Source organism: Thermobia domestica, chromosome 2 (genome assembly GCF_964235325.1).
Source record: "Thermobia domestica chromosome 2, izTheDome1.hap1.1, whole genome shotgun sequence".
Lineage (NCBI taxonomy): Eukaryota > Metazoa > Arthropoda > Insecta > Zygentoma > Lepismatidae > Thermobia > Thermobia domestica.
In genome coordinates, this window is record NC_137455.1 from 229,662,574 (window position 1) to 229,689,752 (window position 27,179).

The 27,179-nt window shown below is 35.5% G+C and overlaps 1 protein-coding gene across 5 annotated transcripts in view; it reads right to left on the reverse strand.

Annotated features, from left to right (window-relative positions):
• LOC145678401 (m-AAA protease-interacting protein 1, mitochondrial) overlaps positions 1–27,179 on the reverse strand; it is a 143,039-nt gene that overhangs the window by 31,389 nt on the left and 84,471 nt on the right. For 4 of the 5 annotated variants that reach the window (XM_081748501.1, XM_081748502.1, XM_081748503.1 and 1 more), the window contains one exon: positions 15,265–15,466. In XM_081748501.1, the coding sequence (XP_081604627.1) occupies positions 15,265–15,466 (202 nt within the window). Of the gene's footprint in view, positions 1–15,264; positions 15,467–18,051; positions 18,706–27,179 lie in introns of those variants that run through there. The other variant, XM_081748505.1, reaches the window with a different exon arrangement.

Below are 27,179 nucleotides of genomic sequence, written 5' to 3' on the forward strand. Positions count from 1 at the left end.
ATTGTGATAATTAATGCTACAAATTATTATCAAAACTGTTGCCAAAAAGTTAGGAGGTATTGATGCATTGGATGAGCAGACTCATAATTCATGAATTATGGAATGCAGTGCTGGACAAAATAGAACGGGAAAAATTATAAACAAAGAATTAAGAAACACGGAAAACATGCAGGTGTCTTGAATTAAGAACACATGTGTAAATAATTGAAGAAAGTATGTGACGAGCATCTAATTAAAATCACTGCTTTACAATGATTTTGCTGTTTGGAAACTATTAACGTTTTGTTAATGTTTTTGACCTGAGAAATCGAAAAATGTATTTGGTCTAGGAATTAATTCGTGCTGGTGGACAAGAGATGGCGCAACGAACGGAGCGTCCCACAGTTCCGTGTATCCACACATGTGTTGCAAACCCCTGTCATCGCGTATCGTTCGTAGTATAGGGCAGTGGATTAAAGCGTCAACAACACCAGTTTGTAGTTAAGTGAACATGGCGCAATTTGTGCCTGATAAAGTGTTTTTGCGGGGTGTCCTGCTGCATTACTTTAACATGCAGAAAAGTGCGACTGAAAGTCATCGTATTTTGGTGGAAGTGTATGGTGACCATGCTCTAGCTGAGCGAACGTGTCAGAAGTGGTTTACACGGTTTAGAAGTGGTTATTTCGGCTTGGCAGACCAAGAGCGAGCTGGACAGCCAAAAAAATTTCAAGACGAAGAATTGACAGCATTGCTCGAGCAGGATTCGTGTCAAACGCAGGAACAACTTACAGCAGCATTAGGCGTTGATCAAACAACCGTCTCCAAACGCTTGAAAGCCATGGGAATGATTCAAAAGATGTCACATTGGGTTCCACATGAATTGAAAGACAGAGACGTTGAAAGACGAAAAACCATTTGCGAATTGCTGCTTCAACGACAGAGCAGAAAGGGGTTTCTGCATCGAATTATTACGGGTGATGAGAAGTGGATCCATTACGAGAACCTTAAACGAAAAAAGGCCTGGGTGAAACCAGGTGAACCAGGTCCATCACAACCAAAACGAGATATTCACTGTGCAAAGGTTATGCTGTGCATATGGTGGGATATGAAAGGTGTGGTGTACTATGAGCTGCTGCAACCGGGTGAAACTATGAATGGAGAACGTTATCGACGACAATTAATGCGTTTGAAGCAAGCTCTGGCCAGAACACGACCAGAATGGGAGAACAGACATGATAAACTTATTGTTCAACATGATAACGCTCGCCCACATGTCGCAAAACCGGTCAAAACCTATTTAGAAAATGTCGGATGGGAAGTTTTACCCCACCCGCCGTATTCACCAGACGTTGCTCCTTCGGACTACTACTTGTTCGATTACATGAACAACGATTTGATTGGACAGCGGTTTACTTCTTCAGAAGATATCGAAACATGGGTCTCTGACTGGATCGCTTCCAAGGATGAGGACTTCTTTCGCCACGGAATCCGTACATTGCCTGACAGATGGGCGAAAGTGGTGGCTAGCGATGGACAATATTTTTCTTAAGGTATTTATGTATTTTGTGTTTGTACTACAGCTTCAATGTGTGCGTACCAACCGCACGAATTAATTCCTAGACCAAATATTAAAAATGTATCACGCAGTTTTCTTAAAACAGAGTGGAGAAGGAGAGGAAAATTGCCGTATAAATTTATATTTCGCAAGAAGTACTGATTATAATTACAAATATAAAAAGATAATTTCAATGCCATATCCTTCTGATTATCTTTGAATTTGTAATAAAAGACGTGTAGTTACTTATTCTGCTACCATTAAAAAAATATGTACATTATCTGGTAGCACTGATAGATATCACAACGCGTTACACGTTGAGGGAAGCAATAACAGCTGTGTAAACTGTGATGCGAGAACTACGGGTTGCCGTAGTTTTGTTGTGTCCAGGTGTCCTGTTTGTTGTTGAATCGAAATGGAACGTAGAAAGTGTCGAAACAATCCTGCTTATTTCTGCTACATCTGTGGCTGTTATTTAGTGTCGAAACAGACAAAAAATTACATCGTTTGTGAAACGTGCATATTACGCCATTTCGGAATAAAGTTAGGGGATCAAGAGAAATTATTTGCTCCATACACATTACGTAAAGTATATGTCGAAAACATAAGGAACTGGACACAGGTAAGAAGAAATCTCTACGTTTCGGAATACCAATAATATGGCGTGAAGCAAAAGATCATAGTAATGACTGCTATTTCTGTTCGTGTGAGTTTAAAGGTTTTACCACTAAAAACAATCGAAGTCTTACATATACTAACCTGCCATCTGCATTACGACCTGTATAACACGGCCCTGGTATTCCAGTACCTAACCCAGCGCAAGAACTACTATCTACAGATTCTGCTTCTATTAGCACCGAATGTAGTGATAAGAAGTACGGCAGAGAAGAGGAAACTGCTGAGCCGAAGTTATTTACATAACCCAAGTTAAACAATTTTGTGCGAGACTTGAATCTGTCCAAGCAAGCAGCGGAACTCTTAGGCTCAAGGCTTAGTGGAAAGAATTTATTGGCTTTAGGAACATCATGTTCACATTTTAGACATCGTGAGAAAGAATTTGTACAATACTTTTCTGCTGACGGAAACTTAGTTTTTTCGCAAAGACGTCAGAAATCTCATGATAACACTCACAGGGGATGAATATAATGCAGAGGAATGGAGGCTTTTCATTGATTCCAACAAGAAAAGTTTGAAGGGTGTGCTTCTTCACAACAGCAACCAAAAACGTCTGTACCCACTGCTCATTCTGTACTTTAAAGGACACTTACGAAAATATAGAAATGCTTTTGAAAAAAGAAAAAAAAAAAAAAAAAAAACCAAAAAAAAACCGATCATCAGTTGTTATTGTGCGGCGATCTAAAGGTGATATGCATGCTTCTTGGACAGCAGCAAGGGTACACCAAATATCCATGCTACATTTGCGAATGGAACAGCAGAGAACGCGATAAACACTGGACTCAAACTGATTGGCCTGTCAGGGAAAGCCGCAATATAGAAAGTAAAAAAGTTAAAAACGTCTGCCTCGTAGACCCTTCAAAAGTCATACTACCACCTTTGCATATTAAATATGGCCTAATGAAACAATGTCAAAACTCTGAATAAAGATGGTCAGTGCTTCTAGTATGTAGTGACAAAATTCCCAGAACTTTTAAGTGTCAAGTTAAAAGAAGGAATATTCATTGGTACTCAAATCAGAAAGTTGTTTCACAAGGACTCATACTTTGAACAATGTATGTCAAGTGTTGAAAGGGAAGCATGGAATGCATTCAGGGACGCGTGTCATAATTTCCTCGGGAACAACAAATACGAAAATTACAAGTACATTTTGTCTAATATGCTACAGAAGTTTAAAAGATTAGAGTGCAAAATGAGTCTTTAAGATTCATTTTCTGTATTCACATTTACACAGCTTTCCTTCTAATTTGGGTGATTTAAGTGAAGAACATGGTGAAAGATTTCACCACGACATTGAATGTCGCTATCAGGAAGGTTGGAGTACAACAATGCTGGCGGATTATTGTTGAACGTTGGTATGTGAAGATTCATGAACTACTCACAAAAGGAAGTCTAGTTTTAGGAGTTTCCAAGTGAAAAGGCACAGACAAAAATGAGGTAAGTTGTTTATCGGTGACCTTAATAATTTAGAATATCGATATTCAGATTAGTTATTAAGCAAAATAATGTTCCTTTGTTGGAAATATATAGTCATAATGTTACTCTATATCAGCAGCGTTGCTGTGTGAATTGCACAATTTACGCAATCATGTTTTCCGATTTGTGAAAAAAACTGACGTGATGGGGAAAACTAATTTCACTTTCCTAATAAGCAACCTCAAATTATAAAAAAAACAGGTGTCAAATCAAAAACAGCTTTCAAAAAGTTTCATTTTGTCGAGCAGTTAAATTTACATTTTGTGCACGGGATGTGAAAAGTGAAGGGAAAACCTGTTCTGATTGGTCTGGGTGAATTTACCTGACCTCCTTTCACCTTCTGTTTATATCTAAGTTCTCATTCTTGGATTGATCTTTCATAATGTGTATGATGAAGGCTACGTTACACTGCTGAGACTGTTACACAAGTGTTATTAATATATTTGTTGGTTTGGTCAGTTTTGTTGTATTAATACATATTAAATATTTCGCAAGGTATAATGAACAATATACAAGTTGAAAATCTTTGTTCAACAGCGGCGTTTCAATGGAATATTGTAAGGATAATATAAAAATATATATATCGAGTCTTTATTTAATACATTGTCTTTCTTCACAATGCTCGTTACGAAATCGTTACTTGATTGCGATCAAGCAAAATTAAAAACTATTTTACTAAAGGTGCTTCACAAACTCGGAGATAGTTTCGTTTGACTGGTAATGGTGTCACATCTTTCTGCGTATAAATTCCTAAAGAACTGCAGTAACACGACCAGTCCTCCAAGATCCATTACCCATTATTGCTGGTGAGAGGTACGAAGCGTCACGGATAATTTCGCATTTCAAAGAAATTTTTTGTAACAATTTTGTGGACAGTGTAACAAGAGATATTTTGCACTTATTTCTAAATGAACAACCTGAAGATGTTTAAGATCTTTTAGAAATTTAATTTTCATCACTGTGATAGAAAACTTCTGGACCACAGTTTTAATTTACTGACTTTTCATTGATTTCTTTGGACGATAAACACCCTGCTATATTTGTTCATTTTACTACTCATCCTAATTTGATTAAAAAAAAAAAAAAAGTCCCTAAAAAAATTTTTAAAAAAATGCGCAAATATCTAGAGTACACACACAGTTCTTACCGTCAACATGATAGAGATGAGTTGGCATTTGCAATTTGACCCATGCACGCGTTCTCCTCTATATATTTAACTCATATTGGTTTACATTTATGATGTATAGCCCTCCCGGTATTTTAGTGGCTAGTGCATGCGCCTTACGTGCATTTGGTCTCGGGTTTGATTCCTGGTGGGAGAACACAAAGAAAAACAATTTCACATTCACTTTCATTAACTACCCGTTTTTTTTCTTTCTTATAGTACAAAGGGCATAACCATAGTCCGTTAAACTAAAATTTCATTTCATTTCACTTCCAGGGTGGCGACAAAAATTTAGAGAGAGAATTCCCTTACTTTTCACGGTTTTCCAAAACATTTTTTTAAAAAAAATTCCTTGATATCTAATTACTCATACAAACTTTTCCATATTCATGGAAAAGCAAGACCAACAAATCATGACAATGATGATACATGAGTAATGCATTTTTCCCTAATCAATTAGAAAAATGAATAATATGAAAAATATTGCAACGTATTTTTTCTTTCCTTATGAAATTCCCTAAATGTAAATTACCTAATGTAAATTTCTCCACATAGCAACAAATTACACATCTTCCCTGCACCTTGAATTGCAACTTTAGTCACATGATGAAAGTTTCGTCAAATATTAAAAAACAATGAAACACTCAGAGGAAACAATGAATTTATGTACATAAAACTGATTGCTGCATATTAACAACATAACTTTAGAAAAAAAAAAATCAATAGTATTACGCAATTCATTTGACTTCTGCAAGGGCTTTATTTCCTCATCAATACTGCACATACTTTTCATTATTTTAGTGTTCTTAGTTTCAAGCTCGTTCAGAATGAACGTTTATTTTCTTCTATTCAGCTTCTTTTTGTTTCTTATCCTGTTCCTCTCGTCGTTGATTTATTGTTTCTGCAACACAAGCACGAGTATTTCGTGCATAATGAATCCTGGATTTCCTTATGGAAGGTTTCTTAAGACTACCCGACGAAGCTACTGAATTGTATACAAGTCTGAGAGCTACTAAAATTTTGTTCATTTAAATTATCTAGTACACCTCGTGAATCGATTAAAAATTCTCTTTCTAGATTTAAATTTTCATGAGAGATCATTTTAACATCATCCTTAAATCATTTTACTCTGAAGTATCTCAATTATTTCGCCAAAAGCAATCTACACTGACCAATTATAGAATACTGACTAACAATTTTTTTATAATTTAGATTCGAACAAAATTTTATGAACTGTCCCATGGCTCTATCTGCTCCGTAACCGTTTAACCAATTGTTTTCACTGAATTAGTCCAGCTAAAGAGACTTCATGCAATTCACTCAAAGATCTGATCTTGCACAAATAGTAAGATCCAAACACGAAAGAGCCTCACACTGATATGAGGAAATTTTGGGAGAATGTTGTTTTCGAAAATGTCCAATACCAGGTTCAAAAGTATTGGAGTTTTCTTTCCATCGTGAATTTGATTCTAGGATATGTCTGACTAAATTCATTAAATGATTTCTTTAAATCCTTGTCCAAATTTCCTCATATTAGGTATTTTCGATATGCTGACGATACCTTAATTCTGCACAAGGAATATCAGGATTTAAAAGAATTTATTTGATGAATTTAATCAGATACATCCTAGAATCAAATTCACGATGAAAATAATAATAATAATAATAATAATAATAATAATAATAATAATAATAATAATAATAATAATAATAATAATAATAAAACGTAATGACTGTACTGCACACATAAGAAAGCTAAAAAGGGAATTACGATCACTTTTACGTAAACTTTTTTTTTTTTTTTTTTTGCATTAAAGCCGACAAAGGAAACGAATATGTAATAATATCAAGGCAAACAATATAGTGAAAAAATCCATGAATGTGCTCGTATATCACGTTTCACTGTGTGTAAAGGCAATCCACTACATTCTTTGATAGCAACAACCAACCAGTTGATTAATAATTCTCCAATAATTCCTGACGAAGTTAAAACAAAACAAAATCCATGATCCAGCCTTACCCATTATATATGGTCTTCCAAAACTACATAAACCCAACGTTCTGTTAAGACCATTAATAGCTGATTTCCACCACCCTACATACTTACGTTCAAAATGGTTGTATAATAAACTGGTATCTTTTAATATACCAGTCAAATATACTGTTAAAAATAGCTTAGAGTTAAAAACATGTTTGAACTCGTTTGTCACGGCGGATTCTATTCATATGGCATCTTTTGACGTAGTGGAGATGTACCCATCAATACCAGTAGACCTGGCTTTACAGGCAGTGGAACTCGCCTTACTTAAACTAAAAGTAAACCCATACGAAATTCAACTAGCTCTCAACTAATAGTTTTTTGCTTAGAAATAATGTTTGTCAATTTGAATGTACCATTTTTCGTCAGGACAATGGATTGGCCATCGGGAATACTCTTTCTCCAATACTTTCGAACCTGGTATTGGACAAGTTCCAAAACAATATTCTCCCAAAAAATTTCCTCATATCAGGTATTTTCGATATGCTGGCGATACCTGAATTCTGTACAAGGAATATCAGGATTTAAAGAAATTATTTGATGAATTTAATCAGGTACAACCTAGAATCAAATTCACGATGGAATTTGAAGAAAATGGAGCTCTTAACTTCCTTGATGTTACCATCAAAAGACAAGCCAATAAGTTTGTTACTTCAGTATATCGTAAACCTTCTGCTGGTACCAAGTATATTAATTTTAAGTTATTTCATTCATGGCTTCAGAAACTGAATAGTTGGAAAAACTTCTTCAGAAGAGCTCTTCTACTTTCTGATCTTCCTGGTGACCTCAACCAAGAAATTCAATATTTAATTAAAATTGGACAACAAAATGGCTATCAAAAGTCTTTATTACTGAAGTGGTATAAACAGGTACAGCGGGAGATCGACGGCACCCACCATCGGCCACCAACAAATGCCAAAGAAGACAAATGGATTGGTGTCCCTCTGGTTCCATATATTTCGGCAAAAATTAAGAAGGCATTGCATAAATATAACATCAAGGTCTCCGAAGTTCCTCCTAAACCTATAGAAAAATATATTACAAATTTTAAATAATTTTTTACTGATCCCCAACAAAGTAGTGGCGTCTATAGGGTTAAATGTCAATGTGACCAAATATATATAGGTCAAACAAAAAGGAATATTTATACCAGAATCGCTGAGCACATTCGCACGTCCAAATCTCGTAGCTTACAACAGTTATCTGGATTGGCATCACATCTCAAAGAAAATAACCACAACATTGTTAATTCATGTTTGATCGAAAAAGCAAAAACAGCAACTGAAAGGAAAATTAAAGAAGCTTATTACATTCATAAGGAGACACCGGCACTCAATTCGGATAGGGGTGACATAAATGCCATTTGGAGCAATGCTTTGCTACTCATTTTCGCTGTCCCGCGTGCGTGGGTTTTCTCGGGGTTCTCCCGTTTCCTCCCACTTTCTTCATTCCACCATTTTATTCATCACTCATCATCACCGTCTCCTTTAGCCTAACCGGCATAACCGTGGGACGTAAAACTTACAGATTTCATTTTTTTTTTCATTTTCGCTGTCTGGAAGATAATGAAAGAAGAAAAAAACAGTAAACAACAGTGAACAGTGACAAGTGAATTACTATTAACAAATGTCTCATTATAGTGACAAGATATTTACTTCGTTAATTTTTAAAATTCTTTTTATGGTTTAAATCCTTTTTGAAGTGTGCCTAGGCTGACGATGAAGACGATGTTCTTCGAGAGTACTTCCTAGAGATAAGGTTTGTTTCTTGCGGTGACTATTAGCCTTTTACTTACATTATTTCTAATCATTACCACCGCTCGCAATATAATGATAATAATCTTTTAGTTCAAGGGTAAAACCGTCTCTGAAAGCAAAACATAGAAGCTGTAGAATTCCTTTAAACTGCCAATGCCAAATAACGCGTGCCACTTTCCCTTTTACGATACTCTAGAACTGCACATTTATGTTTCCTTCAATAATTGAATTAGTACACTTCTAAAGTGTGGTTATAACCCATAAACTGAAGAGTACGATATTTTCTCACGTTGAAGCTGCATTTTCCCGATAATCTCACTGTTTGGGAATATAAGCGATACTTTCAAGTCTTTAGCAGCAGTGTGCATTGATGCATGTTAATATATTTTGAATGCACCACAATAATTCTGCCTTTACAATGGTATCTTCCTAAGAATTCCTGTAAATTACTTTGTAGCGTTCTTGAACTCTTACGCACTTACATCGTAGAATCTATATTTAGGCTCGCAACCTTTAAGTTTTGTACAGATGAGGTACGAATAGGATGACACTCCAAGTCAGACGGTACTTCGGTTATCTTGACTCACAAGGGCATAACTGTTCCTAATATTAAAATGGATGTGACCATTTGCGTATGCTTGTTACCTTTCATTTGAGTTGCTACCGCTTGCCATCCTATGTTACTCACGGAAACGACGCTACAGTGAATGTTGGAGCAAGTAAAATATTTGTCACCTGGTATTTCCCAAATCCACGATAAAGAATTATCTAACAATCAAGATGAATTGAATGTGGCCTTGGAATCTGATACGCTCGTTATCTGCGCAAGAACTCTGGATACAACTAACACCGAACACCACAACTACAACACCTCTTCATTGTCGATCCTGCCTCTGCAACGTGAACGACTACGCTAAACCAGCAGAAAGATGTTACTATGCACTCCGCGCCTCCGCTTCTCGACCCCCAATCTACACAACATGCTGCCGTAAATAAAAACCTGCAGATGATGATTTCCTTAAATATTTTTATTCTGTCACGTATCCCAAATCGATCCAGTGCAGAAATCAATTTGGATTGGTTACTTCTTTTCCTTTTTAGGTCACAGACAGTTTTTGTGTCTAGTCTAGGAGATTAAGCATTGTTAAGTTTCTAAGATAAGAAATGAAAATGCTACGCTGACACACGTAAACAATGAAATATTATCGCCCGCTTAAACATAATAAAGCGTACACATACATTCTCAGGTTGCTATTTATTCATTTGGAATTTCTTGTAATAATGTCTATATTATTTGGCATTAACTTTTAGGGTCGCGCATTTTGATAATTACAAAATTATATTTTCCAGCAAAGAATACCGCGAAAGTAATCTAAATTCTCACGCCAGAAAGCGAGTAGAGAACAGCTTATTCCTGAGATAAATAAATTCGTGTTTCGGAACATCACTTACTGGTGAAAGAACAATAATTACGAATTCGTAGTTTCACAATTCCAAAAAGCGCCTTATTGTTATTGACAGACGAAAAGTAGCTGCTTAACATTTATATTACACATTAAAGCATTAATTTAACTTTCCACAAGCGAGACAGAAATTACTGAGTTACTGATGTACGAAGGAAAGGAATCTGAATAGGGTAAGAAATGCAATAACCCCAAGAAAATCTGCCCACTTCGTGCTTATTTATTATAAAACCCATATTGCGCACCATGGTTTGAACACAGGAACTTTGACCCCTGAAGTGAATGCTGTACCGACTACGTCACATAATTTGTGTTTAAATTAGTAGCAAGGTGATAATATTTCAAACCTGCAATCTGAAATATGGTCGATTGCTTAGATCAATTTCCTTCATTCCATGTAACACGATTATGAACCGTCAGGAAAGAACAAAACCTGCTTGGTTGCTTAGTTCCAAAATCCAAGGATTTTGGCGAAAAACAAGTTATAGAACAGCAACATAGGACAAGATGAAGATTTCATTTACGATTCTTTGTTCTTACAGTAAAAGTATGGAGATGTCAACATTAAACAAAATAAAATCCTCATCATGAAACTTCCTTATTTCCACATAATACTGGAAAGAAGTTAGTATTTTACGATAATTTGAATCGCAAATTCTGACCGTCTCTTTCTCTTGTCTTTCATTTCACTTCGAATTGCTAAATAAAGAAATTTAATCTTTGTTACGTATTTTTGAAGAATAGTGCTATCAACGATATTCCCCTGGAGGCACACCTCCAACTCCCAGAACAAATTTTGTGCCCCTTTCTCAAAGCTGCATTCCAGTTATATATATATACATATAAATATATATATATATATATATATTTTTTTTACATATCTTGTCTGAAAGAATCTTGTCTTACAAAACTTTGAACATTTCGTTGGCAGTGAAAGCGTACAAAAATTTGGGTCAAAGAATGACTAAAAAGAAAATGAGAATTTATTTGAACTCATGTGTCATAAACGTTATTCCGAAATTGCTGCATCATTTTAAATATCCGAATAATTTGAAAATAAGTATAAACAATAATTTTCAAATTTATGAGAGGAATCATCATAATTAAGTTACTACAAATGTATAATTGATGGAAAATTATTAAATATGTACCCACAAATGTATAATAATTAATACATATTGTATTATAAGCACGAAACAAAGTATACTTTGGTATCCTTAGACGTAAACCATATTTATAGATCTACAGTCCCATTAAATTAGTCTGGCTATCTACTGTGTACTGACCAAACGCATACGCTGATATGCAACTTTATCAGCTATTTTCATAAACTCATAGCACTTCCGAAATAAACCTGTTTGCGAATTGAAATATATTACAATGAATCAGGGTGGATTGATTTAAATCAGGCTGATTTAAATCACGATTTAAATCAAGATTTAAATCAGTTGATTTTTTAAATAAAAATCGTTGATTTAAATCAAATACCGAAACAAAATAATTTAAAGTGAAAATAAGTAAAATCCCGTTTCTGTTCTGTTATTTCGGTTACGGAAGTTAATAATCATAATACAATGAGACTCAAATGTACAGCATAGTATGAAAATAAGTGTCATGCAGAGGATGATTAGGGAAAATCCCGTTTTGAACGGGTAACGGAGCAGTCCTGCTTTCTTCCCTTCATAACAATGGGTTTGGGTCTTTAAATCGTTAACTATTCCACCATCGACATTTAAGACGAAAATTCTTTTGTGTGCGCGTCTGCTTGATTGTTCCCATATAATAGGGCGTATTTAGAGGGGTCCTATCCCCCCTCCGATTTTTTTTAAAAAATTATAACTAGGCGAAATTTATGTATTTCGTGCCTCAAAGTAGTTCCATTTTTTTAAAAAATACGCCCCTACCAAATATCAGTAACTTTTGTGAAAAAGGTGTCATTTTGATAAACTTTGCTATACTTTTTCCTTAATGCTTAACCTTTTAAATTATATTACCTATTTTTATTCTATTAAAAATCGAATCTTCATTATTCGATTAAAAAAGTATCAAATAAACCTTTTTATTTCGTTTTTTTCAAGACTGGAGGCATTGTAGAACATGTTACATATGTTTTCACGCCTTTCTGCGTCGAGACACAGATGCCTATTATTCTTATTTTTTTTTTTTTTTTTTTTTTTTTTTTGGCAGGCTTACATTTTGTATTCAAAAGACTGAAATTTTGCAGTCCTTCAGTGCACCCCTTAGTATTTTTCAGATGTTTTCAGATCTGCGTGAAAACAGGGGATGCAGAGGGGAAAATGTAAAAAAAAAAGGGTATTTTTAACAAAATAGCTTTTTTCGAAATTCAGATGGAGACATATGAATTGTAATGTTTGAAAGGCTGTTCTATTCTGAAGGAAATGATGTACGAACCATGATCCTAGGATAAATAGGGATGTTTCAGGAAACTGTTACCTGAGATCCTGTTTTATACGGTAATCTGGGGTATTTGGGGGAATATTTTTCGCGGGCTTACTTTTGCACCTAGAAGATTGAAATTTTGCACATTTATTCAATGCACCCCTTAGTATTTTTCACTGTTTCAGATCTTTACCTTAAAACGATTGGTCCAGAGGGGTAAAAAAGTAAAAAAGGATATTTTTAACAGAAAATCCCTTTTTCCGTGATTTTTCCGCCCCAGATACACGATGGAGATTTGAATGGTACGATTGGAAATCTTCTTTTATATGAAGAGAATAATGTAGAAACCACGACCCTAGGATAAATAGGGATGTCTGAGGAAATGTTTACATTACATGCGGGTTATCTAGGGCATTGTGGGGATGTTCTTAGCTCATTGTTAAATATTTTCCCCGCCCTTACTATTTAAGACAGCTTGAAATTTTATACACATATTTAATACTCCCTTAATATTTCCCGGTTGATTTTGAGATATGTGCGTTAACACGAAAGAGTCCAGAGGGTATCAAACTTAAAAAAAAAAAAATCAGAAAAATCCCATCTTCTCTCAAAATTGCCCGCTTCAGGGACATCATAGGGAAATGTGAATGTTACAGTTTCAAAGGCTGTTCTATTCTGAAGAGAATGAGGTATGAACCATGATCCTAGGATAAATAGCGATGATATTATAGCTGCTTGACTGAAAGTCTATAATTTACCTTAAAAAAAAAAGCCATAATTTAAAAGGGTTAAGAAACATTGTTTGGGATTGATATAGGTTAACAATTGGGGATTAATTCAAAATTCAACCCTAATACTTTCACTTAAATGGCATAATTAGCATTTAATACTAATTCCTAAGGCTTTTTCTTCAGTTCGCGGCTTGTAATTTACGAGGAGAAAGATTTGATTTAAATCAAAAAAAATCAACAAAAATGATTTTTTTTTAAAAAATCATGATTTTTTTCCACCCTGCAATGAATACACAGAAGATCGAATACGAGTAACCATTCCAAAATCCTTTCATTTGTAGAATAAGCTACAATCACTAATGCAGAATAAGCTAATGCAGAACAGGAAACTACGATAAAATCGAAGAAAGTGCGAATGAAAAAGAAAATGTTGAAATCGCGTCAAAAATGAATTTCCCATTGGATTGTTGATTTAACTGCATTTTGTATATGATTTGCCAATATGATATTCCCTGCACAAACGAGAGCAGAAGATAATGCGCACAACTACAGGAGATCCTTACTCATCGTTAGTTAGAAACAGGTAAGTTTTCCACGTTTGAAGTTTCCAATTAAAAAACAAATACTTAACATTTTGAAATCATCTTAAAACTTTCATCTCAGACGTTTTAAAAATCTCATTCTTAGCAAATCGAAATTTCCCGACTCTTAACAGTATTCCCTGACATTTTCCGGTTTCTTAAATTTCCTAACTTTTGCAGCTTTTTTTTTTTTTTTTTTTTTTTTTCAGTTATGTCGTTACCCTGTATTTTTAATTTATAGATCAGTTTGTTAAAATCATCTGAATAAAAGTATGCGAAGTTGGAGGCAACTATGAAGAGTATGGAGGTTTCCACCACATTAATGACTTCATTATAAGCGAAACGTCTACCCCGCAAATATTTCTTTTTATTTAGGAGGAAGAAGTAATTAGAAAGAACCAGATCGCGTGAAGGCAAAGATTTGTAAATCACATTCGCTCCAAAAGTGAGTCTTTCTGTTAGTCGTATATCAATGTACTTGTCCGCTAGCAGCAACACACTTTCAAGAAGAAAACATTTTCTTTGTTTTCATTGCGTTGCTTAACTTTTACCCCAGGTTCCTGAAATATGTTCTTGTGATTATAGTCAGTTTTTGTAAATAATCACTCAAGATCGCATCTTTATGATCCCAGAATACGGACAACATGATATTGCTGGAAGAATGATGAATTTTAACCTTTTTAAATTTGAGGACGGGGCATGATTCCACTTTTCATTCACTTCTTAGGTTTAAGGGTTAAATAGGTTTACAGCATTCATATATATTCACTAATTTGGTTACAGAAACATCCTTTTTCCTTGTGATACAGGTTCGAAAAGCCTCATGTACTTTGCATACGTTGTTGTTGTTTGATGTCAACAATCTGTAAACTCACCTTGTTGCAACTCTGCTCACATGCAGAATGTCATGTAATATGCCATGAACTGATCTCTTTCTAATGTTCACCTAGTCAGTTAAACAAATTATTATTAGGTTGGTGTGAATGTAATGTTCGCTTTAACATCTGGTGGGAAACTCACCGCAGCAACACAGGGAGGATGAACTAAGGTCATGCATCTGAAGTCACAAACTCTGTACATGTAAATATCATGCAACCAGGCTGGAGTATCCAGTTAGTTAGGAGGTAGCGCGTTGCTGAACAGATTTCAATCGCACAAACCCAACAATTTTGATCAACATTTGTTAAAATATCTCGTGAGCTCCCTACGGATATAGAACTCTTTCCTCCACACTTTATCTCCATTACTCACAAATGGTTAACCCAGGGAATTAACATCCTTTACCTAGCTGATTTCACACATATGGCACATATTTCACACACATAGACTTGGAAAGGAAACTAATCGTCGGACGTTAAACTGAAAGGAAAGGAAACAACGGGTTTTAGGGTAGCTATAAGGTTACTCAAATATAATAAATATTTCTAGTTTTAATACTACTTACGGTTGTTGTCATTGAAGATTATGCCAATTTGGTACGGAAAAGAGAAAAATATATCTTCTTTAACAATTGCTAATTCTGACTTCTGTTGAGCTGTAAATTTGGACATATTGCGCTTAATTTCTTCTAGTGTTTTCTGATCCATGACACTTTCAAGTGATTCTATATCGGCCGTTGACAAGCAATGCGACACAAATTCCAGGGCCTACAAGAAGGACGTTATATATTTAATTTATTTAAAAAAAATAATGAATTATCTATATGCTAAATATATTACATAAATTTATTTTTTTACCTAAGTAGAAAGATGTTTTGCACTTCCACAATTACTGTATGAAAATTACACTGATAATTTTTATTTGGTGAAGTTAAGATGGTAACAGCAACAATTATTTGCTTTACTTTAAATTTCAGTATCAGCTTGAGTAATAGTGGAGAACTTTCAAAAATTAGATTATCTATCAAATAAGGTTGGAAATAAAAAGAAGGAAGCATATGATACCTTATTATCGCATTTGACGACGAGGAAAAGAAAAAACAATAATGCCTTATTGTAATTTATAAAGACGTATTAACCATATTTTTAATACTAATTTCATTCTAAATGTAATACCACTATCACCAACAGCAGATAATTAATTTAAGAAAACAAGACTGACCAAAATACCAACTTTATGGATATGACGATAGAGACAGTCGGTGGAAAATGGTATCATATAATAAATGAATTTATCACTTAATAGTGCATTAAGATTTTTTTTTTTTTTTTTTTATTAACATGGAACAAAATGGACAATTGAAATAATATTTTTCAGTGCGAATATTTGGTATACGGAAGGTGAGAGAATAGTCAAAGCATCCAAAAATAAGAATAACCTGAGGGCAAGGTTGTGTGAACTGGAAAATAAACTTTCCCACAACAAGCTATAATGTAACACCTAGCTGACCTCGATATGTGCATCTGTGATCCGACCTATTGTTTGCAAGAACAAAATACCTGGTGATGTTCTGGTGGACAAATACACGGATTTTCCGAAACTGAACAGAAAAAGAAAAATAACCAATACTTTATATTTGTATACATAACAATAATATTTATAAGAAAATTATTATTTGACTGGTCTAAGATTCAAAAATATAGTGCCAACTAGTTGTGACAAACAAGGACATTTACGAGTATAAAAAGATAGATTTTATAAACCAAGAATCATTCTTTTGGAATCATTCATTTGGAATCAATCGATCATTCATTCGGCTTCCACCATTTCGGATTCACTTCGTTCCGTTCAGAGCTTCTACATTAAGTCTCTGAGTAGCTGTCGTCAGGACATTAAGTATAAACTTAGAAAGAAAGTATAACTAATGTATGGTATAGTATGACAAGTCAAGACTTTCTATTAGTAATTTACATGCTTTCGTAGTTATTTTATGCTTCTTTCTTTTAGTACCGTAATATATTTGTGCATTTGACTTATATGTAATTGTTTCTTTTATTCTGAATATTAATTAATTACATTATGCATTCTTTTTATTATTTTTATTCAATCTCTCTTATTCTACTATCTGTCACATCTGAATGAAATGTCATGGATCATTTGGGTAATGGTCTCCATGTGACAGGCAATACACTATAACTATAATCCCACTATACTACCCGTTCCATTATTGTGGTATGCTAATACACTTTACCCATTACACCGTTAAGAATCAATTATTATTTTTTTTATATATGTTAATGGACAAGGTGGTACAGGAAAGAATGCTCTGTGGGGATATACTGTCATTAAGAGGAGTGACGCAGATGTAGGGATCAAGAGAAACTTTATAAGAACATGCAAATAAGGACACAAATGATGGACAGTGACGATGGAAGAAGGCAAGAGGACATGGAAATACTATACCCATTACTAATAGGATATGGATGCAAAAGAGAAGAAGAAATGAAATGAAATATTTAAGTTTTACGTCCCACCATTATGCAGGTTAGACTAAAGAAGACGGTGATGATGACAAATGAATAAAAATGGTACAATGAATAGTGGGAGGAAACGGGAAAACCGCGAGAAAACCCACGCACACAATGTTTGTCCACCACAAAGTTCACTTGGCATGAACTGGGATCGAACCAAGGACTCCATACACCAGAAGTAAATGCTCTACTACTGAGTCAGCGCGGCCCTAAAAATAAATAAATAATAATAATTTAGGAAGGGAGTAGACAGGAAAGAAGAAAAGATAGAAGAAAGGTGGTGGTGGTTTGGAATTGAGAGCTTAGGTGATGACAGTCTTAAGACACTACTGTAAAAAGGAGGAATCAAAATATATAGAAAGGAGGGGAGGAGGATTTTAGCCTTAGTAAGATAAAAAAGAAAGAGGAAAGATATAAAGAAAGAAGAGGAAAGAGTAGTATATCGAATCGGTTGTAAAGAGTGTAATATGTACATATGAAAAACTGGAGGGGGCGCGGTGGCTCAGTGGTAGAGCGTTCACCTCCGGTGCTTGGGTTCCCTGGTTCGATCCCAGCTCGCGCCGTGTGGACTTTGTGGTGGACAAACATCGTGCTCGTGGGTTTTATCGGGGTTCTCCCGTTTCCTCTCACTTTCTTCATTCCACCATCTCATTCATTTCTCATCATCACCGTCTCCTTTAGCCTAACCGGCATAACCGTGGGACGTAAAACTTCAAGATTTTATGAAAAACTGGAAAGAAATTAGAAGAAAGAATAAGACAACCTAAAGATGACATATTAGGAAGAGACAAGAATGAGTAGTATACGAGGTCGATGCTCACCAAGTCTGCTATCATTCGAATGCTGAGTCTGCGCTCTTTCCAGACAGTCACTTTTGCCACATTTTCCTCTATTATTGCTGTGACATGCGACCAGATCTTTCATTATCATCAACATTCTCGCGTCTCTTGCTGAAGTGTTTGTACCACTCAAACACTCACGTAAGTGACATCGTATTATCACCATACACATCCTGCAACAGTTTTACACACTTCGTGATTTCTTTAATTTCACAAGGAAGTTCAAGTTAATGTACTGTTCAATCTTCCCATCTGCCAATCTTCCGGTAACACGATTGCACACCTCTTTTTTCTATTACTGCTTATAGACTAAACCGACTAACAGCGGCAACTCATGTATCACTCTCTTCTCGAAGGTTCAAGGTCTGCGCACATGCGCTCCCTACTGCTCCACGTATATTACTGACAGTGTCAGTCCCGTTACTTTTTAGCTAGGTCTCGTATAAACACCTTAAATAAACAGGAGATGAAGTAATTGGGAAGGAATCAGAGGACTGGAGATGGGAAAGAGAAGTATGATAGGGAAGTGGAAAAAAACTCAATGGATCAAGAATACACGAGAAGGGTGTATTGATGAATTGGACAAGCGGACTTACAAATCATAAGTTGTGGAACGCAGCGCTGGACAAAACAGAAAGGAAAGAACTAAAAGAAAAACAACCAAGGTTTGAAAAAACCCGGGTATTTAAAAAAAAAAAAAAAAGACAAACCACCTGGGACCATGTGGGTTTTTTCGGATTTAATTGGTTTTTTGGAAATATTTCAATGTCTTTGGGGTAAAAGTGTTAAAATATGATTTACACTTCAAGATTGCCAATGTCACAATTTGCAACCATTTTTTATTTACTGCTGTTTTGAAAAGAATGGCCGCCATTTTGAAATTTAATATTGGATCGCCGAGAAAATCTGTACAGCAAATTTAGAATGTTTCGTGCTTCTACCCTGAACATTTCAACTTAGAAAGCCCGAAAATTGCACCCTGTAGCATGGATGCCCGCTATTATGAAAAATGGCTGCATTTTTAAATTTTACGTTGGTATGCCGGTGTCACAGGGATTTTTACCCCTGGAAACGTTTGCCCCCTGCAAATCTTTACCCCCCCTTGTCGGTTTCTGGTAATTTCAAAGAAAAAGTCAGAAGTCACATTAAAAATTCATATCATTGAATGTGATCTCTCAGTGTGTGCACTCACTTTGGGCAAGGCGGCTTTAAATCCGAAGATTTGGTAGGGGGTAATAATTTCCTAGGAAATTATTACCCCCCTGTAGGTTATTGATTACTTCAAAGAGAATCCGTAGTATCTCTTAACAGACACAGTCACTTTGGCAAGATGGCTTTAAATCCGAAGATTTGGTAGGGGGGGGGGAATTTCCTAGGAAATTATTACCTTCTGTCGGTTATTGCTTACTTCAAAGACAAGCTGAAATGTTACGTTACATTATAAATTGGTATCATTCCATGTTATCTGTTAACGGAGGCACTCACTTTGGTCAAGATGACTTTAATATCCGAAGATTTGATAGGAGGATAAAAATTTCCCTGTCGGTTATTGGTTTGTTCAAAGACAAACTCAAATGTTACATTATAAATTGATACCACTCCGTAGTATCTCTTAACAGACACAGTCACTTTGGGCAAGATGGCTTTAAATCCGAAGATTTGGTACGGGGGTAATAATTTCCTAGGAAATTTTTATCCCCCTGTCCGTTATTGGTTACTTCAAAGGAACTCAAATGTTACATTATAAATTGATACCACTCCGTAGTATCTCTTAACAGACACAGTCACTTTGGGCAAGATGGCTTTAAATCCGAAGATTTGGTAGGGGGGCAATTATTACCTCTCTGTTGGTTATTGGTTACTTCAAAGAGAAACTCAAATATTACATTATAAATTGATACTACTCCGTAGTATCTCTTAACAGACACAATCACTTTGGGCAAGAAGGCTTTATATCCGAAGATTTGGTAGAGGGTAATAGTTTCCTAGAAATTATACCCTCCCCTGTTAGTTTTTGGTTACTTCGAAAACATCAAATGTTACATTATAAATTATTACCATTCAGTGCTATTTGTTAACGGAGGGACTAATTTTGGTCATGACTATGTCCGAAAATTTGATAGTGGGTAATATTTCCCAAAGAAATTTATACCCCCTGTCGGTTCTTGGTTGCTTCAAAGACAATACCAAATGTTATATTATAAATTGATGCTACTCAGTGTTAGTTCTTAACAGACGCAATCACTCTGGCGAAGATTGCTTTATTTCCGAAAATTTGGCTTCATATCCCAAAACTTGATAGTTGGTAATGTTTTCCCAGGAAGTAATTGGTTTTCCAGTTTTGCGCGTGATTTGCTGTCTGACGAGGGTGTCTTTTAAGAAAAAAATGAAACGAAATTTTTCAGTTTTATGTCCCACGGTTATGCCGGTTAAGCTAAAGGAGAAGGTGATTATGAGAAATGAATGAAATGGTGGAGTGAAGAAAGTGGGAGGAAACGGGAGAACCCCGAGAAAACCCACGAGCACGGTGTTTGTTCACCACAAAGTCCATACGGCGCGAGCTGGGATCGAACCAGTGACCTCAACCATCAGAGGTGAACGCTCTACTACTGAGCCACCGCACCCCCAGATGTCTTAAGATTGTTGCAGTGTCAAAGTTATTTTCTATTAATTGTTTTCCTATTATATTAATGAAATTTGTATAAGCTGCTCTTCAAGAGGAACAATTCAAATCTTACATGTTAGTAGCCTGGTATAAAAAGGAAGAAGAAATTTTCCTCCGAAACGCTGCACTGTTAAAAAATATTTCATAGTTTCGTTCGTGAAAGCAGCTCTTGATTTGTTCTACCAGTAGTCGAGATTTAAACATTCAGTAGCGTCGAAAGGAAAATATTGATTTTGAAATTCGATTTGACTCTTTTGACAATGTGGAACACGTGGGAAGAAAAATACATTGGGAATAAACAATCTTTTGAAACAAAGGTAAGTAAATGTAACTTTAAATTCTGTTATTCCTAGTTCCAAAATATTACCTAGTTTGCAGTGTAAAATATTAGATATTAGTTGCCTTATAATCTTGATAACTGTTATTACACAGTTTATAACATAAATGATTGAAAATATAAAATACATCTTTCAATTAAAAACAACGATATTGCAATTTATTCCTCTCTCTCTTCCTATATAACTGGTGGACAATTTATCATGATCATCCGCTATAACGGGTTTAGACAGAAATTCACAACAGTGTTGCCAACCAAATATAAGTTTATATTTTTTCAAATGGCACTACATCAGGTTATTACATTTTTCAAACCAACATGTCAAATGTAAACTTAAAATACCACTTTTATTATTCAGTGTTACAAGCTAAGGATATTATGTATCACAAAGAGCCGAAGTTTGGAAGCCTCTAACGCAAACATAGCACAACAGAGATGCACAAGATAATGTACGTCGAAAGAACTTTAGCGCTGAATACCATGGTCATGGTATGACGTTTTTCAAATGAATAGGGACGAAGTTGCAGGGGTTGAAAATTTTGAATTTTTTGAGTCTATTTAAAAAAAAAATCTTACGTAAATATTATATCTAGTCACATGTATGGTTTGCAATGAACGTAGAAATTATTTTACCGTTTACAGCACTTCGATATCTCAAACCGTACCGGAGATATAATAAACATTGATAAAGTTGTCAACACTGTTGAAAATGGCGTAGCTAGCTAGCGCGAGCTAGCCACTAGAACAGCGTGCAAGGCTTGTAAAAAGAAGATTCTGAAGTCGTATGTACAACCGATGAAGTTGAAAACAAAGCTTGGTCAGTACGTAGGATTTGAGACATAAGATACCACAAAGAAACGATTTTTGGAATTTCGAAGTGGAAGCGAAGAATATGGGTGAAAATTATCTTATAAAAACGTGTACATTTTCGGACTCCAGTCATCAAATTTGGTATTTCAACATCTCATTTAAAATAAAAATAAATTTTAGTTTTTTATATATATATTATCTTCCTATAAACTTTCCGAATATAAAACCATCCTTCATCCTCGCCAAAGTGAGTGCGTCTGTTACGACATAAAACGGTATAACATCAATTTATAATGTAAAAATTTGACCTTATCCTTGAAGTAGCAAAGTACCAATACAAGAGTATAAATTCCCTAGGGAAAAAACACCCCTTATAACATTTCTGATATAAAGCCATCTTACCGACAGTCAGTGCGTCTGTTAAGAGATAACAGGGTATAATATCAATTTATAAAGTAACATCATATTTTGTATTTGAAATAAGCAAGAACGGACAAGCTATATAAATTCATTAACAAAATATTACCCCCTATCAAATTTTCAGATACAAAGTAATCTTGACCAAAGTGAGTGCCTCCGTTAACAGATAACATGGAATGATACCAATTTATAATGTTAACATTTCAGCTTGTCTTTGAAGTAAGCAATAACCGACAGAAGGTAATTTCCTACGAAATTATTACCCCCTACCAAATCTTCCGATTTAAAGCCTTCTTGCCCAAAGTGAGTGCACACACTGAGATATCACATTCAATGATATGAATTTTTAATGTGACTTCTGACTTTTTCTTTGAAATTACCAGAAACCGACAAGGGGGTAAAGATTTCCAGGGATAAAACTCCCTGTGACACAGGCAAAATCTATGCAGGAAATTGAGTGTCTCCGGCTTGTATCCTGAAAATTTAAACGACCGAAAGTTGAACACTGTGTGGTACAGGCAGACAAATGAAATGTAGATCGAGTCATCCCAGGAGTCTCAGTGACGTTCGTCAAATATGAATACCAAATAGCTATATTAATTTAAAACAAAGACACAATTAATCAAAATGTCTTACATGAAATATTTTCCAACGTAAAATAAATGGTTTTATTGTTGAAGTTCAGTTTCGATGCTTTGTGCGTTCAATTACGGGAATTTTCCGAGCACTTGTTGCAAGGCGGCTCTTTTCCGAAAATTAATTTAAAACAATTAACAAAGACATAATTCATATTTTATAAAGTAAATGTTTCAAAATGTCTTGAATGAAATTAAATATCTTCCAGCGTAAAATAAATAGTTATATTGTTGAAGTAGTCAGTTCCAATGCTTTGTGGGTTCAATTGCGGGAATTTTCCGAACACTTCTTTTACGACGGGTTTTCCCTGAAAATGCAGCTTGCTTTACTGTACATCGAAAATTCCATTAACAGGGAAGTTTGAATTCATCAATTGAGATAGTACGCGTTAAGTAGCCTTCGGAAGTCCTAGCATTAAGCTTCTTAAATTTGACAAGAAGTTTTACGCTATTGCTGGTATTGATTCTACAGAATGCTTATTTGAAGAGTATGGGTAACCAGGGCAAGAGTGAACGCTGGAGCAAGGGTGAAAACATTATTTCCGGAGAAGTGGCAAAGTCGGTAGATAAGCGAATGTTGCAAACTGGTTCAGCATGACATGTCAGAATGGGAAAGGAGGAGAACCGTGTGTGTGCAGTTGAAGAGCAGCAGAGTGGAAAGTTTGTTGTAGAAGGAAAGAAGTAAAAGATTCGTAGGTACGTGTCACAGTATGTAGTGTAGTTTCAGTTGAAGGTACAAGACTGGAAATATTTCGTGGAAAAGCTGTATCGGTTCATAGTTCTTATCAGTAGTGAAGAAAAAAAAAATGCTCACACGGGAGATGGCGGGCAATGATTAGAAGATGCCTGAGGCGGGGCAAGAGTGTACGGGGCAAGCGTGAACGATCACTCTTGCCCCTTGTGGTATAGCTGGATAAAGAAAATATAGGCCAACATGTAACATTGAGTAAAAGACATTTGCAGAGGTAAGACAGAGGTTGGCGGCCATAGACTACTAAAAAACGTTTTCATTATCTTATAGAATTTCACAGCCTAAGTTGTTGAGCACATGCCATGTCGCATGGAAATGTCAAGTAAAGCTAGGAACAGCAAAAAAAAGCAGTTCGCATCAAAGTCATCCACCCAACCACAAAGCATCACTCATTAGACAAATATAACTGTATTGGACGACATGGTTACACCCTCCCCATTCTGTGGAAAATTGTTTTACAGATACCCCAAACGGTGAAATGTAGATGTCCTATATAATATGCAACAAGTGGTCTCACGAACAATGTTCCAATTTTGATAAAAGGAAGTCTAAGTACGTATATAGCACCGCACGTAACATTTCTGTGCTTCGTGACGGATGTTGAACTGATTTCCCCTATTTTCATATTTTGTAATAATATGTATGATATAGTACTGTAACTTTTGTTGGCAGTTTCATTTGACACTAATCTGTCTGGTATTTTATAACTTCCTTTAGTTCCATGTAACCAGTACATATACATCTCTGATTCAACGTGTTTCTTGGCGTTTATGTCTACGCTTATATGTTTTCATTCGACTGTACACTGTTGCTCCAACCGTTGTTTACTCTTACCCCACCATATGGGGAAAAGTAGAACATTTTTCCTTCGTCAGAACTATGTTATTCTTCTATATCCTCTGCTTTCTCTGTCGCAATTGTATATGTTATTAGACGTAACAGGCTTTCACATCAAAGACATATTGTGTTTTTCGCTGTTACCATTGCGCCACAATTCTTTGATTTACAAAAAATGTTCACTCTTGCCCTGGTTGCCTATAGCAACAAATGACTGAACTAAACTGTTGTTGGAAAACCCAATTTTACTGAATACTTTTGTTACCATCAAAGGTAAGAAATAATACTAATAGTTTTATTAATGTATTTACATATTTACTGGTAGTACCGGTACCTATGGCCTTAAACCCGTCAAAGTATGAGATAACGTCCCTCGGCGGCGCCGAGTCGGGGAGCACACTATTCACGGAAAGTATTTTCTAAAATGTAAAATTATATAATTTTTTCTTCAAGTAGGCTATAAGATAATCCATACATTAATTTGTTCAATAATTATCTCAAGCTGTTATTTATTTTTTTTTTAAAAAATATTATTCATTCATCCAGTGCATTCAGAGCTTTATAAAGGTCTTGTGTTGAATGTTGTTGAGTTGAGTTGATTTTGAGTTTAACGTCCCGTTCAGCAGCGAGGCTATATGAGACGTGGGTCTACTGATTAACGTGGAATCCGAACCACGTGAACTCCCGCCGGGAATCGAACCCGGGTCTCCCACGCCAAAGGCGCGTACGCTTGAATGTTGTTGTCTACCTTTACGTGAAATCATCTAATTCGCCCAAGGAAAGCTCAAAATCTGATAAAAATAACTTTCAATGTGATCACCTTAGTTGTACCAATAATGTATTAACAAAAATGTCAAAAACCCAGGTGGTTTTTTCAAGTGGGTCCAACAAAAAACAGCGGATTTTTTCGGGCTGGGCCCACTTGGGCAAACCCTGAAAACAACACTACAGATGAGCAGGTGTCAAAATTCAGAACAGGTGTGCGAATTGGTTGGAGAAAGTATGTGACAAGGACCTAATTAGAAAAGTGCGTTTTGTATAGGTGGATGTGAAATGTCAATGGAAAACTTGTCAGTGGATTGACACTGACATTTGGGAACTGAGGGCGTGTTCTCTTTTCAGTTTCTGTGGATATTTAAGTTATTATTCTTGGATTGATCTTACGTAACGTGTCTGATGAAGGCGATGTTATACTACTGAACCTGTTACACAAGTATTATTAATACACATTTGGTACTTTGGTCAGTTTTGTTTTATTAATACTGATAATATTTCCAAAGCTATAATGAACAAGATACAAATCAATTTAAATACAAATATGATGTTATTAGGTATATATTGGAACAACAAATAACTGCTTGCTCTAGATGTGTTATTATTTTGTAGGAACGGATGGATGTACATTTCACAAACTGAAGTTTGTTGGTGTAAAATTGTCAAGCCATAATTCTGAGGTTGACGGAGAAACTGAAGCATGTTGGACATTAAATTTTTGTGGACAGTTTTCAGATTTTATAGCCTTTATTGTTGAGAAGCAAGAAGCCTAGCTCCATAGGATTTTGATTATATCACCCAACGGCTTCGATCCAGAGGTCCCGTCCTGTAGGAAGTTCTTGGCTATTCGGCTCAAAAAATACATTACAATTATAGAGGAATTGATTGGAGGCCATTTCGTCAAAAACTATTAACATCATTAAGAATTATTTAATCAAACTATGCTAAGCACAAAAAATTAACGCTTAATTGTAAAATTAAGAAAAATAAAAGTATAGTTAGCAAAGACAATCACCTGCCAACCACCTCTTTTCCTTCTAGCTTGCAACTTTAGTTTATTCCTAACATTCGCTTTTCTCTTCCTGTAATTTCAACTTTATGAAAGTTCAACCCAGTGTACAGGCTTGGGCTCCAAAGCATTGCCTTCTCTGATCCAAATACGTCACAATATCAAGACCTTTCTATAGCCAGATCATGATAATTCCCAACTATTGGTTCGTCAGTTAGCCATGATTATGCGTTTTAGCCAACTTCGCATTATCCGCGTTGAGAGTTTGTCGGTAAGACGAGCTGACGTACAGGACACTTTTCTCTGATGAGCTGAAATTGGCGGGAAACCTTTGTCACGTGGTATGACGTGATAGCGGTCATTGGTATCATCATTTTGCGAAAGATGCATATCCCTACTATCAAAAATTTGGGAGGAGTGTATTGAACTACCTCCTCGAAATTTGGGAATTTTGGGGAACTAAAAAGTCTAGAGGGGTTTGTGTGTCCTGAATACGTACCCCTGAAAATTCGGGAGTCCTAGGTCGTTTTTGGGCGGATAAGAAATTGCCAGAAATTGGAAATTTTGTGACTTTTTTTCTATGATAGCTGTTTATGGACCTATAAAGGAGGTCTCTTTTTCACCGCTATTAGAGACCACTTATATACCCCTGTGGTTCCTGTGAATGGGCGTGGTCCATCCGTATACCACTCATGTTTTAAGATGAATGCTTGTGGTCCTATGCTTGTGTGTGGGTGTTTATGGAATTATAGTGTTCCTCACTCTCGTTCATGGTTAAAAGGACCAGTCATACCCTATGGTTCCTTTAAATGAGTTTGGGTTGGACCCCTTACGTTTTAATATGGGTGCTTGCAGTACTATGCTTACGTATG